General features: G+C 45.4%; 1 protein-coding gene across 1 annotated transcript in view; it reads left to right on the plus strand.

Moving 5' to 3' along the window:
• LOC133118567 (collagen alpha-1(XXII) chain) overlaps positions 1-11,955 on the plus strand; it is a 115,676-nt gene that overhangs the window by 44,392 nt on the left and 59,329 nt on the right. The window contains exons 16-18 of the mRNA XM_061228668.1: positions 1,714-1,743; positions 2,052-2,078; positions 2,816-2,860. Of these exons, the coding sequence (XP_061084652.1) occupies positions 1,714-1,743; positions 2,052-2,078; positions 2,816-2,860 (102 nt within the window). The remainder of the gene's footprint in view (positions 1-1,713; positions 1,744-2,051; positions 2,079-2,815; positions 2,861-11,955) is intronic.

Genomic DNA, 11,955 nt, shown 5'->3' on the forward strand with positions numbered 1-11,955 from the left:
TACTGTAGGGTTATGGTATCTACATTTTGGGCCTAAGAAAGGCCTGTTTTCAACCTACAGCACACGGGCCCTCACACACACACACACACACACACACACACGCACAAACAGTGGCAGACACATTACACAGATACACACACAAGCACACACAAGCTTGCAGAGGACCAGGGTCTCACAGTAGATGAGGGGCAGATTAAAAGTTTGCTCCGGGAGGTTATGTAATTATCCTCACATCACGAATGGTATCGGGCTGCCAGGTTTGATCGCGGAAGGTGCCTTCTGCAGCCCAGGCTGGCACTCACACATCTGCTGCTGCCCCTCCCCTCGCCCCGTCCCCAAAAATTATCACTACAGTCCCGGGAGCTTATCGCCACGCAGTCTAATGACTAATTATACTTTCATAAGAATGAGCTAGACGCAGACTATTCTGAACACAGTGATCCAACTAACCGCTAACATTCTCTCAGGATTGCTGCAACGTTTCATATATTTGTCTGTGTGTACAATGTCACAGCAAAATTTGGCCTTCACTCACATCCAGACTTTAACAAGCAGGCAGCTGCCAGCCGCTGAGGCAGCTAGCGGTTAGCAGTTAGCCTTTTAGACTCCAATGATCCTGACCACACTGATCCCGCTAGCATTCTTTCAGCGTTACTGCAACGTTTTGTATGTTTGTCTGTGTGTACAATGTCACGGCAAAATTCGGCCTTCACTCACATCCAGACTTTAACAAGCAGGCAGCTGCCAGCCGCTGAGGCGGCTAGCGGTTAGCAATTAGCAGTTAGCCTTTTAGGCCGTAAATCATGTGGGTGGCACCAAACGCAGTACAAACTGCAACCTGTGAGCTAGAGAGACATCGTTCTTAGTTTTTGTCTGATATCTCGTGCGACACCCTAGTTATTTGTTTCAAATTGTTGTTGCCAATTGGTTGTCAAGCCCCCCTGTTAAATCCTGCCTGTTTCAGTGACATTGTAAGTGTGGTGTCTGAGGAATGCTGCGAATGGCTATATTTGTGTCTGCTTCTGGAGAAGGCACTCGGCGTGTGACCGTGGCGTTTTGAAAGGAGACGCCGGTTCGTTGGTGAGAAAGGCATCTCAAAGTTCATAGGGTTTATTTGCGATGTCCCACCCCCCACACTGTCCCAGCTCCCATACACTCCAGCCTCAAACGCATCCCTTTTCCATCAGAGGTGACCACTGGTGTCCTTCACAAAAACACAGGTGATTTAGCATTGCTGCCTCTGTGAGAAAGAGTTCCAAACTGCTGACAGCACAGACACACACACAGTCATGTGCACACACACTCATACAGACACACACACACACAGGCATGCACACACACACACACACACACACACACACACAGTCATGCACACACACACACACTCTCACACACACACACACATACTCTCACACAGACACACACTGTCATGTACACACACACACACTCTCACACAGACACACACACACAGTCAGGCACACACACACACACACACACACTAATACACCGAAACAAACACACACAGACACTCACACAAAGAAAAACACATACAGTAATGCACGCACACACACAATCTCGCACACACACACACACACATACAGTAATGCAAACACACACATATTGATAAATAGACAGCGTTAGACAATGGTAGTCCATCCTTACAGATGTTCTGTATGTAGTGTAATGTATTAATATATGTGTTGTTGCTTTCAGATTGAAAGCACGGGACTAAAAGGAGAGCCTGTAAGTAATGATTTAATTCCTAATGAGCTTTTAATTCTCTGAATGAATAAAAATGTCTTGTTAATGATTAACTGGGTAATTGTTAACCAGTTCACTGTAAATGTTACGTAATTAATCCCTAAAATATGAAATTTGTGCAAATTGTACCTTACAGCAATGCAGATTACATTCTAACCTGAGGTCATGGAAGCGAAATAGTGTTATTCATACGTGACAGTACTATACACATTCATTGTGACGTGTTCCAGAACAACGTGTTGGGAGTTGTGATTTGAATGGTGGTTAATATGCTGTACTGACCTCCGCAGGGTGTCCCAGGTGTTCCTGGAGGACAGGTAAGGGGGTCTGATAATTCCTCTTGTGAAGTGAAAATATGTTCTTGTCTCTTTAAGCTTAAATTACTGGCCCGCCTACAGTGTCAGACTTTATCTGCTGTTACTTTTACAGTGTTTTTTTACAGTGGCCATTAGTCTCCCCTATACACTGTCTCTGCTCTCTACTCTGGAGATAGAGAGCAGAGACTCCATATACTACAATCTATGCTTTCTACCTGGGTTTGACATTATTACCGGCAAAATCGTCAGTGACGTGTATCTTGTTCACTCTTACTAGCCACTTTGGTTTTGGTAGTATTTTCTATGAGTAAAAGTTATTGTAGTTTACAAAATGCATCTACAATAATTTAAGTTGATTAGTGGTGGTACTTCATGCAACTACAACTCCCATAAGCACTGGGTGTACACTGGGACTGCTCCTCCCATTGAAGCAAACTACAGTCACAGCGGCGCATATAAACAGCGTGTTAGCTTAGTGACACAGAGACACAGAAGTGACAACGATTGCAGCACCAGACACAGAATACAACATTGGTTCAATAAAGGACTTCAGACAGTTTTGTGGCTGATAAATGGATGTGTATTCAAAGTCACTTTAGCTTATTCAGATCGGCAAGACACGTGGCTAGTGACTTTAGAAAAACTAGTGACATTTGAAGTTAATGTCAAGCCCGATTTACTGTCTCTGCTGTGTGTGTTGAATCAACTGTTTACTGACTTCCTCCCCCCTCCCCAAGGGACCGGATGGCCCCACAGGAACTGCGGGTACAGAGGGCAAAAGAGTGAGTACACTACAGAGTACCCCCCGTAGTGTGTGTGTTGTGTGTGTGGTGACCCCCCAGTGTGTGTGTGTGTGTGTGTGTGTGTGTGTGGTGACCCCCCAGTGTGTGTGTGTGGTGACCACCCCAGAGAGTGTGTGTGTGTGTGTGTGTGTGTGGTGACCACCCCAGAGAGTGTGTGTATATATATATGTATGTGTGTGTGTGAGTGGTGACCCCCCCAGAGGCTGTAGACTCAGCGTGTATGTGTGTGTGCGTGCTTGTGTATCTGAGTGTGTGTGTGGGAGGGCAGTGAAAGCAGGGGAATGCTAATAGAATGAGTATCCAGGCCTGGGCGTCTGGCCCTGGGGTCAGGCTTAGGGAGAGAGTGACTGACGGCACGCGTGGCGGCCCTACCCAAGGACTCGCTCTGTCATGATTTATCCTCAAAAGAATCTATTAGGCTCCCAGCATGCCCTGTGGCACACAATCCCCCTGGAGGCTCCTGTGCCTTTTCCTGTGACCCGTCAAAGGGCAGGAGGCCTGGGACCGGCTGGGAAAACAGAGCTGGAGAGAGCGTGAAAAGCGGATTTGCCCCGGCCCCTGGGGGGGGTTTGTTTGTGCTACGCGCAGGGCGGCGGGTCCCTGTCCCTCGCCCCGCAGTCATGTGGCGTGCGGCTTCACCAGTGCGTCCGTCTCAAAGGGGCACCAGCTGTCACTGCGGGTCATCCCCAGAGCCAAAATGGCCTCTCTGTCCGTGAGTACCTGGGCTGGAAAACGCAGGGAAACATCTATTAAAGCCGCCAGGTCACTACCGCGGCTGTAAATCACTGTGTAATTTATGTTAGGGTGGACTGTGGGCAGTATTTCCTTTCCATTTAGGGACCTACTTCATACTGACGCTACCGTAACTGTGGAACGGGTTCCAGAGAGCGTGCGGACAGTTTGGAGTGATTTTATGAGAGTGTAAAGAGTATGGCCTGTGTCACTCAAAAACTCAAAGCCGCAAAGCCGCAGGGTATTGTCTGTTTCCAGTACACTTCTTTCAGCATGGCCAGGGTCTCTGGTGGCTTCTTCTCCAGTTCAGCCAAGAACCTGATGCTCGTCCTTTGCTCCAGACTCATAGTGTTAGAGTGCACTTCAGAAGAGTTAGAAACCCCCCTGTAAAAACAAGAATAATCAGTTAAAAGAACTGAGACTGGGCTTATATAGTGTTCAGATGTTGCACACCTCTGTAATGTAATTCATTAGTTTGAGCTGTGTCGCGTAATCACTGGTCCATTTCCGACAGCGGGCGCTGGAAAATGTACAGCCATATGATGCCATAGTTGGAAATTCTCTTTTGAACCAGTTGAGATGGTTTAGGTGCCACCCAGAACAGCGAGATATCGCTCTCATCAAAAAACCTGTAAAATATTCTGTTTATTCTATTATTTGGCTTTATTACACTGTAGTACAGGCTGATTCAGGACACATAAAAAGGCACAACCACAGCTAAGAACATACTTTTTTTGAATCTATCTGAAATCTAATCACCTTTCGGGAATGTTTGTAGCGATGTTGAGAAGTAAACTAAACAGATTTACTAGAGCCTTTACTCTCAAGAGTACTTTCATTGTTTTGAATGGAACTTAATCATTATCATCATCATCTTAATTGTCATCATCATTACAATTGTTTTACATTCACTCTTGCCAAACCAAAATCTTGAATATAAAAACACAAATCTTATGTATGCAAAAGAAAACTTCATACCCAGTTAAGTAACTTGTTTAAAAAAATCAATGAAACCACACCAGGAAGAGGTACAACAGGTAAAACAGGTGACTGAGTGTAGGTGGAACAGGGACACAGGGAAGATCAGCTCATCTAGGAGAAAGTTCTAGATCTGAAGGGCGCCACTCCTAAAGAACTATTCAGTGTAGGTGTGTTCTCGACAGTTAAAGAGCTGTCAAATATTTAAGGGCTCAAACTTAGTGCGAAAAGAAATGTAACATGGGTTGAGACAGTTTTAAATAACATCTCCTTAATTGGCTGGGACAGGGAGACAGTGTTGGGGATGCTTCTGGCTGTGTCCGAGTGGATTCTCAGTCAAGTTCCAGGCATTCATTACATTAACAAGGCCCTCTGGGGAGCGTGGTAACGTCCCATGAACCAACTAAACCAAAGAGAAGCCTTCCCCTATTGAGCTTCCGAAGACACAAACGCCCCAGGAGAAACGCACACGCGGGTTCAGTAGCCCTGCAGAAGTGTCTGGAACGCCATGTTGTGGTGCTGCAGAATGCGTGGCCTTCTTCGGCTATTAATACCCTCCTTTGATGGCTGGAGCTCTTCCTAATGACTGCGAAAGAGCTAGCGTTTCGGTTATATTTAGGCCCTGGAAGTCACATGGTGCAGCACGTCTTGTTGACCGGCCTGTGTTCCTCCGGCATTGGGGGCCAGATTTAGGGGCCGGGGTGCGTATCTTTAGCCCAGGCCTGTTTACTGGTAGCGGGATGGCACCGGTGCGAGCCGTGTTACTCAATTAGCACCCTTTGCTGGAGATTAGCCGGTGGGGGGCTGAGCCCGTGGCTGTGTAAGAGGGGTTTGTGGGGTTGGGTTCCAGGCCGGCAGGGCCCGGGCCTAATCCGTAATGACTTGGGTAATTGCTTTGGACGCGGCGAGGAGCACAGGGGGATCACGAGGGAGGTGCCCCGCCTCGCCTCCCAAACTCTGGAGAGGAGTGGAGAGGGGTCATGCTTTTCAGAGCAGTAGAGGAGAATGTCCTCCTTCACGTACAGGGCTGTGGAGCTGCGATTAATAACATTTTGATAGTGAAGATAGATGTTGTATTTATATCAGACTCTAAGCGCTGTGTCCCTGATGAACAACTTCCCCCAATAGTACCCTGCTGAGAAAAACAGCTCAAGCTATGTTTTGAAACAGCTCGTACTGTAGCTGGTATTTTCAAACTGGTCATAGCTGGATTTTACAGCAGGACAGTGTTCGTATCATAGCTCTTCCCTCAAAATAACAGCATTTCTATCGAAGCACTAACAAGTAAAGTGTTATTTATTATGTCTGAATTGCACTTCTAAACCTGATATGTTGACAATAGAGCAGACAGCGTGACCTGCTCATCAGGTCTGGATTCAGAAACCCATAAACCCCACCAATATCATTAACTCACAGCTCTTCTTTTTGAAGTAATCTTTTTTTCATTCCACATTTTTCTCTTCTTTCCTCGCTATATGGAATCGGTCGTTGCAGCCGGTACACGTGTCCTCTGACAGCCCAAGATCGTTAGCTGTGGCATCTTTCATAACTTTTTGTGCCTAAATAAAAAAAGTCTGGTGTCACTTGTCGAGTACTAAAGCCGCCTTTTGCAACCGAGTTGGTGTTTTCTGTCCTCTTCCTCTTATGAATAAACAAATAAATAAATATGTACAGGATTTGCACGTGCCCCCGTAATATTGTTCTGTGCCCGAGTAAAATGATCAACATAGTACCACTAAGACCGTCAAGACTGTGAAGTTGTAGCAGAACGTTCAGTACGAGGCTGATGGCGAACGGGAGGCTCCTTTATGGCTGCAGTTTTCAGGGCTGAGGGACTGCAGCCCAGTGGAGCTCTCAGTCTTATAACGTCCCTCTTAAAACCTGCAGTAGTCCTCCATAATCACTGCCCAAACCACTGTAGTACACTGCAAAAACTCAAACACACGTCTGTCTCAGCAAGTATTTTAGTCGTATATTTACCGTTTAAATCTTATTCCTATTACTTTTTTGCTAAATAAGGCAAAACTATTGCAAATGAAGCAGGACAGTTTTGACTCATTTCATTTGCCAATGGGGTAAGAAAATTCACTTGTCATGCAAACAGTACCTTAAAACAAGCTAATATTTTCTACTTGAGACAAAACAAATGTGATTTTTAGTCTTGTTACAAGACTAAGACACTTGTTAAGACAGGCTTATTTGCAGTGTACTACCCCAAACCCATGGTTTCCCTACTCTGGTCTCAGAGAAGCTTTTGTGGTGAGGTTTCTGAGCAATATGGCCACTATCCAAGAATATATGAGTAAATGCATATATAACTCTGAATCATGGATAGTCCCATGACCATCAGCATCATTGGTTCGTCCCAGCATTCATTAGCAGCGCTGAAATTCTGCTGTGGTCCTCTCTATAACAAGAAGGTTCAGCATCTGATCTTCTCCCAAAAATAAATTATTGTCTGCATGGAAATAATTTACCCCCATTCATTTCCTGGAAACGATCTCAAACTCGAACGAGCATTTAAAATGCACAAAGTGGGCAAGAGGAGAACCCAGACTGTCCTCAGATTTATTATTTATGTGTATTTTTTAAACATATTATATTTTGGATGGAAATCATACAGACCACCCTGATGTAAAATCCAGCTATGCCAGCTTGAAAACTGAGCTGGACAAGTTGGTCATAAGCTGGTCTAGCTGGGTATGAGCTGGTCAACCAGCTAGTGCTGGGAGTTTGTCTGGTAGGTTGACCAACTACTAGGTGTTTCAAAACATAGCTTGAGCTGGTCAAGCTGGAAGTTGGTCTGAACTGAACTGAAACTGTTTAAAAACCTAGCTTGGGCTGTTTTTTTAAGCGGGGTGGACAAGCATTTAAAATTCACAAAGCAGGCATGCGGAGACCTCAGACTGTCCTCAGATTTATTATTTAAAGTTATTTTTTGGACAGAAATGATACAGACCAGACACACATCTGCTGCATATGTTTGTGGACATTTTTTAGTTTGACGGTTGGTTTGATGAGGAGCTGAATTTTGCCCGGAGTATAAAACTGCCCACAGTGTGTGATTAATGAATGATGAACATCATATTCGCACAGGAACAGACCAGTTGAATATTGTTGAAAATGTATTATGTTTAGAGTGGTTTGTTTTCCGTATCGTTGTAAATTATCTGTTTCTGTTCCACAGTCTGGGCGGTAGAGCCTCAGGGCTAAGGATTTGAGAACGCTGACTTGGAGCGGTGTGCGTGTGTTGAATTATAAGGGTGCAGCCATGTTGTCACCTTTGACCTCTGGTTTTGAGCTGCCCATCTTTAAAGCCCACCAGGTGAAACACAGCATCAGTCGCTGAGACCTCCGGCAAATTAAATTACAGATGTCAGCCGGTTCAGCAACCGCTCCCACCTGCCCAGAGTCCTCTATAAATCTTCCATATTTTTGACTTTTTGTCGAATGTCTACTCAAGACAGAATCAAATGCCTTCATGCCTCTACTAGAAGTCTGCAGACCATGTGCTGAGGAATCTGGGAAAGGCCAGAGGTCACTCAAGTTGTCCATAGATGGGTAACCTGTGTTGGAGGCAATTTTGGGAGGTTGAGTCTGATCCATGGGGTGACCTTTGACCCTGCTTGAGTCCTCCTCCCACAAGAGAATGATCTTCACCGGTGCATTTTGAGACGGGGTGGGTTGGGTGGGTTAGTGGCTGGGGGGTGCTGTTTATCTGAGTCATCGACTGGACTGTTCTGCTGACAGGCCTCAGCCAGTCCAGAGACCCCCAAGGCCAGGCTGTTGCCATGGCGGTCTGTTGTCCAGGCGATCCATGTAACGCTAAACGAGCACAACAATTCTGGTCGCCTATTATAAAATAATACTGTGTGAGAGGGGCTATCCCTGCAGGCTGAAACACTTCCTGCTATGGGGTTGTCGTGGGGACACACTGGTCGCGGCCTCATATCTGAGAATAGCTGCTTGATGCAGCACATGAGGCTAGGTTGGTCGTGGGGTGGGGGAGTTTAATGATAACATTGCAATAAGATGCTTTTGATTGGCCCTGTCCAAAATTCAGATGTGCTTTCTGGCTGAGGAGTAGCAGGCAGAGGTGATACAGAGAAAGCAACTGGATTTGCTTTCTTATGTCAATCTTTAAATGTCCCATATTGTACTCCTTTCCAGTGTCCGCTGATCCATAAGAAGACTTTTGTGTGGTTGTAAGAACCAAAAACAATCTCTACCCAGTTGACATGTCCATTCTCCAGCACCTCTCTGTACCAAGAACTGCAACTGTTTCTTAGAATATAATGAGCTCATTAATAACACTGAACCTCTGATTGGCTGGCTGGCTCCAGTGAACTGAATTCCGTGTGTCGAGCTCCGACTGTATCGTTGTGATGTCATAACTTCACGGAAGTCCAAATGGCTCGTTTAAATTCACATTTTCTTCATACAGATTCTGTGGATTTATTTGGGGACTGTGCATTTTGATACTTTCAGTGTTTTATAGCATTTTCAACTCCTTTACAATCCACCTAGGAAGGGAAATGTTATTTTCCACAATATGGGACCTTAAAAGTTTGTTCTTTGTCACAATTTGGATTGCTCAATCACATTAGTCAGCGCTCATTGCTGTAAACTCCGCTCTGGCTTTGGATGAGCACAGACCACCCTGTGCTCTCCCACGAAGTGGCAGATGTCTCCCTCCTCTTCTGCTCACACCGCACTGCACCTTTATCCAAAGCGCTGTACAATTGATGCTTCTCCATTCACCCATTCATACACACACTCGCACACCGACGGCGATTGGCTGCCATGCAAGGCCCCGACCAGCTCGTCAGGAGCATTTGGGGGTTGGGTGTCTTGCTCAGGGACACTTCGACACCGCCCGGGCGGGGGATCGAACCGGCAACCCTCCGACTGCCAGACGACTGCTCTTACTGCCTGAGCCATGTCGCCCTGCCGGGGCCAATCATGTGTCTCCATGTTGGGCTGCTGATTTTCGGAAACGCCAGGGCCAATCATGCGTCTCCATGTTGGGCTGCTGCCTCAGCTGCCACTGGCACTGTCCAAGTTCCACACCCAACAGAACAATATTTCACACGGCTTACAACCAGAAAATAGGCCAAACTTAACAGGCATTTTAGTCTTATATTTCGACTTCAAGTCTTATTTCTGTTTTATATATCTATCTGTTTCTTATCTCTGTTTTGCTAAATAAGACAACTATATTATCAATGACGTGAGACTGTTTGTCAATGGGGTAAGACCAACACTATAAAAAGTTTTATTACAAGACTTGTTAAAACACTTGTTAAGACAGGCATTTATTGCAGCGCAACAGAAAATGTCTAAAAAGGTACAAATGCTACGTCCATAGTATTGTACCCCTAGCCAGGAAGATATTATTAATTTGTACCTTTGCTGCTTATTTGTACCCAATGAGAACATTACTGACGTTTGGGATATTTCATCCCTGAAGAACAAAAATGTATGTCCGCTGTCACTTCATTTCTGAGAGTGCAGCCTTACCCCTTTGTCCTGTTAGCGAGGGGCACTTTGGTGATGGGTGTTGATGGAACTGCTGTCATTCTGTTAGCTTGGTAATGACTGCAGCAGCAACAGGAACTCCTCAGAGAAGATAAAGAGCTGAATCAGCAGAGAAAGAGACGCAGGGATGTGACGCTTGGCACCGTGTGGGTGACATGCACGTACACGTGGAGTGGAACCGCGCGGCGATTCAGCTTAAACTGATGTGTGTGGCTGTGTGGAGAAGACTGTCTTGTTAAAGTCGCTGTCTGCTTTTGTCATTTTATCTCAATCTATGTGGTGAGAAAGCGGCTTGAGTCTCTGACTGTCGAAACTGCTGTTATTCGATAATTAATCATACGAGAGCCATGTTCTGCTTTTAAAAAGGTCAAAGTGATTTTCTCCAGTAGGATATCTTCATTTAGAAGCAGTCCCTTAAACATTCACAACTGCATAATTAGGCCTACAGATTGCGTACATTTTAAAACTTCTTTAGCAAAAGAAGTTGGTGGTAGTTATGTATTATTTTATTCAAACTTATCATACTATCCCATTATTGATAGGTTTCTTTGTGAATTCAGTATAACCAATACAGTTATGGGCTATAACAAGTGGAGTTGAAAGCGACTTTCTTTTGAAAAAGAAGAAAAAAACATTTTCTTTTAGTATTATTTATTGGGCAGTAGAACAACAAGTAACTCATGCAGTATGCGAAATCAGCATGAGATTAGCTTTTTTTCTTATTTTTATTCCCTGTTGGTGTTTGTTTCCTTTTGGAATATGTAATTGTGTCTTAGAAGCTATCCCTTTGGTACAATGTCCTCCAACCATTTGTAAGAGCAGTGACAAGTGTATCTGTCCTCACAAAACCTGCTGCTACCTTCTGCTTTAGTTCACTCATCACTCTGCAGTCCAGCAGAGCTGTCCAGTTACTGCGTAGGGAACTTCTTGTGCAACTAACGCAGTCTGGCCGTAGTTCCTCCATTGGCCAGAGGGGGCGCTCTTGTAAAATGGGGCAATCCTGCAGCCAGAATCTCTCCCCCCTATGCTGACTCAGTTGACCCACAATATCTACTTTTGTAATAGACGTTACTTAAATCTTCCATTAAAATAATCAATTTACTCATTTTGATGGAAAATTATAATTTGCTTTGCGCAATTCCCTTTCCCATATTTGTCTTTTTTCTTTTTTAATTTGAAGTAGTTTGAATGCTTTCATTTTCATAATGAGTGCATAATGAGAAAAAAATCTCTTTGAGCCTTTGAGGAGGCAGTGGTCCGTTGTGGGGAAACGGAACCAGCTGTGTGAGAGAAATGCCCGTGGGGCAGAGACGATGACTCTGTGCCGTTAGCATTAGCGTTAGCGTGATGACAGGTCCTGGCAGCCGTGACACGGCTTCACCCCCTGTGAGCATTGGCTGTGAAGCCCTTCTGCTCAGTTGTTCTGTGAGCGACGCTCTCTCTGTCCCGGCTCCTTCCTCGTCCCTATAGGAATCTCCTAAAGAAAAGCCCGACATGACCCCAAAAGGACAAGAGTAACGGTTTTGTTTGTCTAAGCCTGCGACTTTAATCTCACACCTGGTGTTCGGAGGGAATAGAACAGATGCCTTTGCGCTCTAGATCAGTGCCAAGGCCGGGAACCCCTGCGTACGGCGCCCTTTGTTCCAGCCGATCCCGTAATTAGTCAGGATAATTGGAGCAGGCCTTCTTGTGCTTCCGTGATTCCGCTTTCATCCACCCGGAATGCCGGTTTGGCCGCCTGCCAGGTGCTTACTTAACCTGCTTCCCACAAGGTGGATTTTAGGCGTCCGTAAACAAGTGTCGCATTCAGCTCTGATGCGGCTTGG

The sequence above is a fragment of the Conger conger genome, chromosome 18 (assembly GCF_963514075.1).
Source record: "Conger conger chromosome 18, fConCon1.1, whole genome shotgun sequence".
NCBI classification, from domain to species: domain Eukaryota; kingdom Metazoa; phylum Chordata; class Actinopteri; order Anguilliformes; family Congridae; genus Conger; species Conger conger.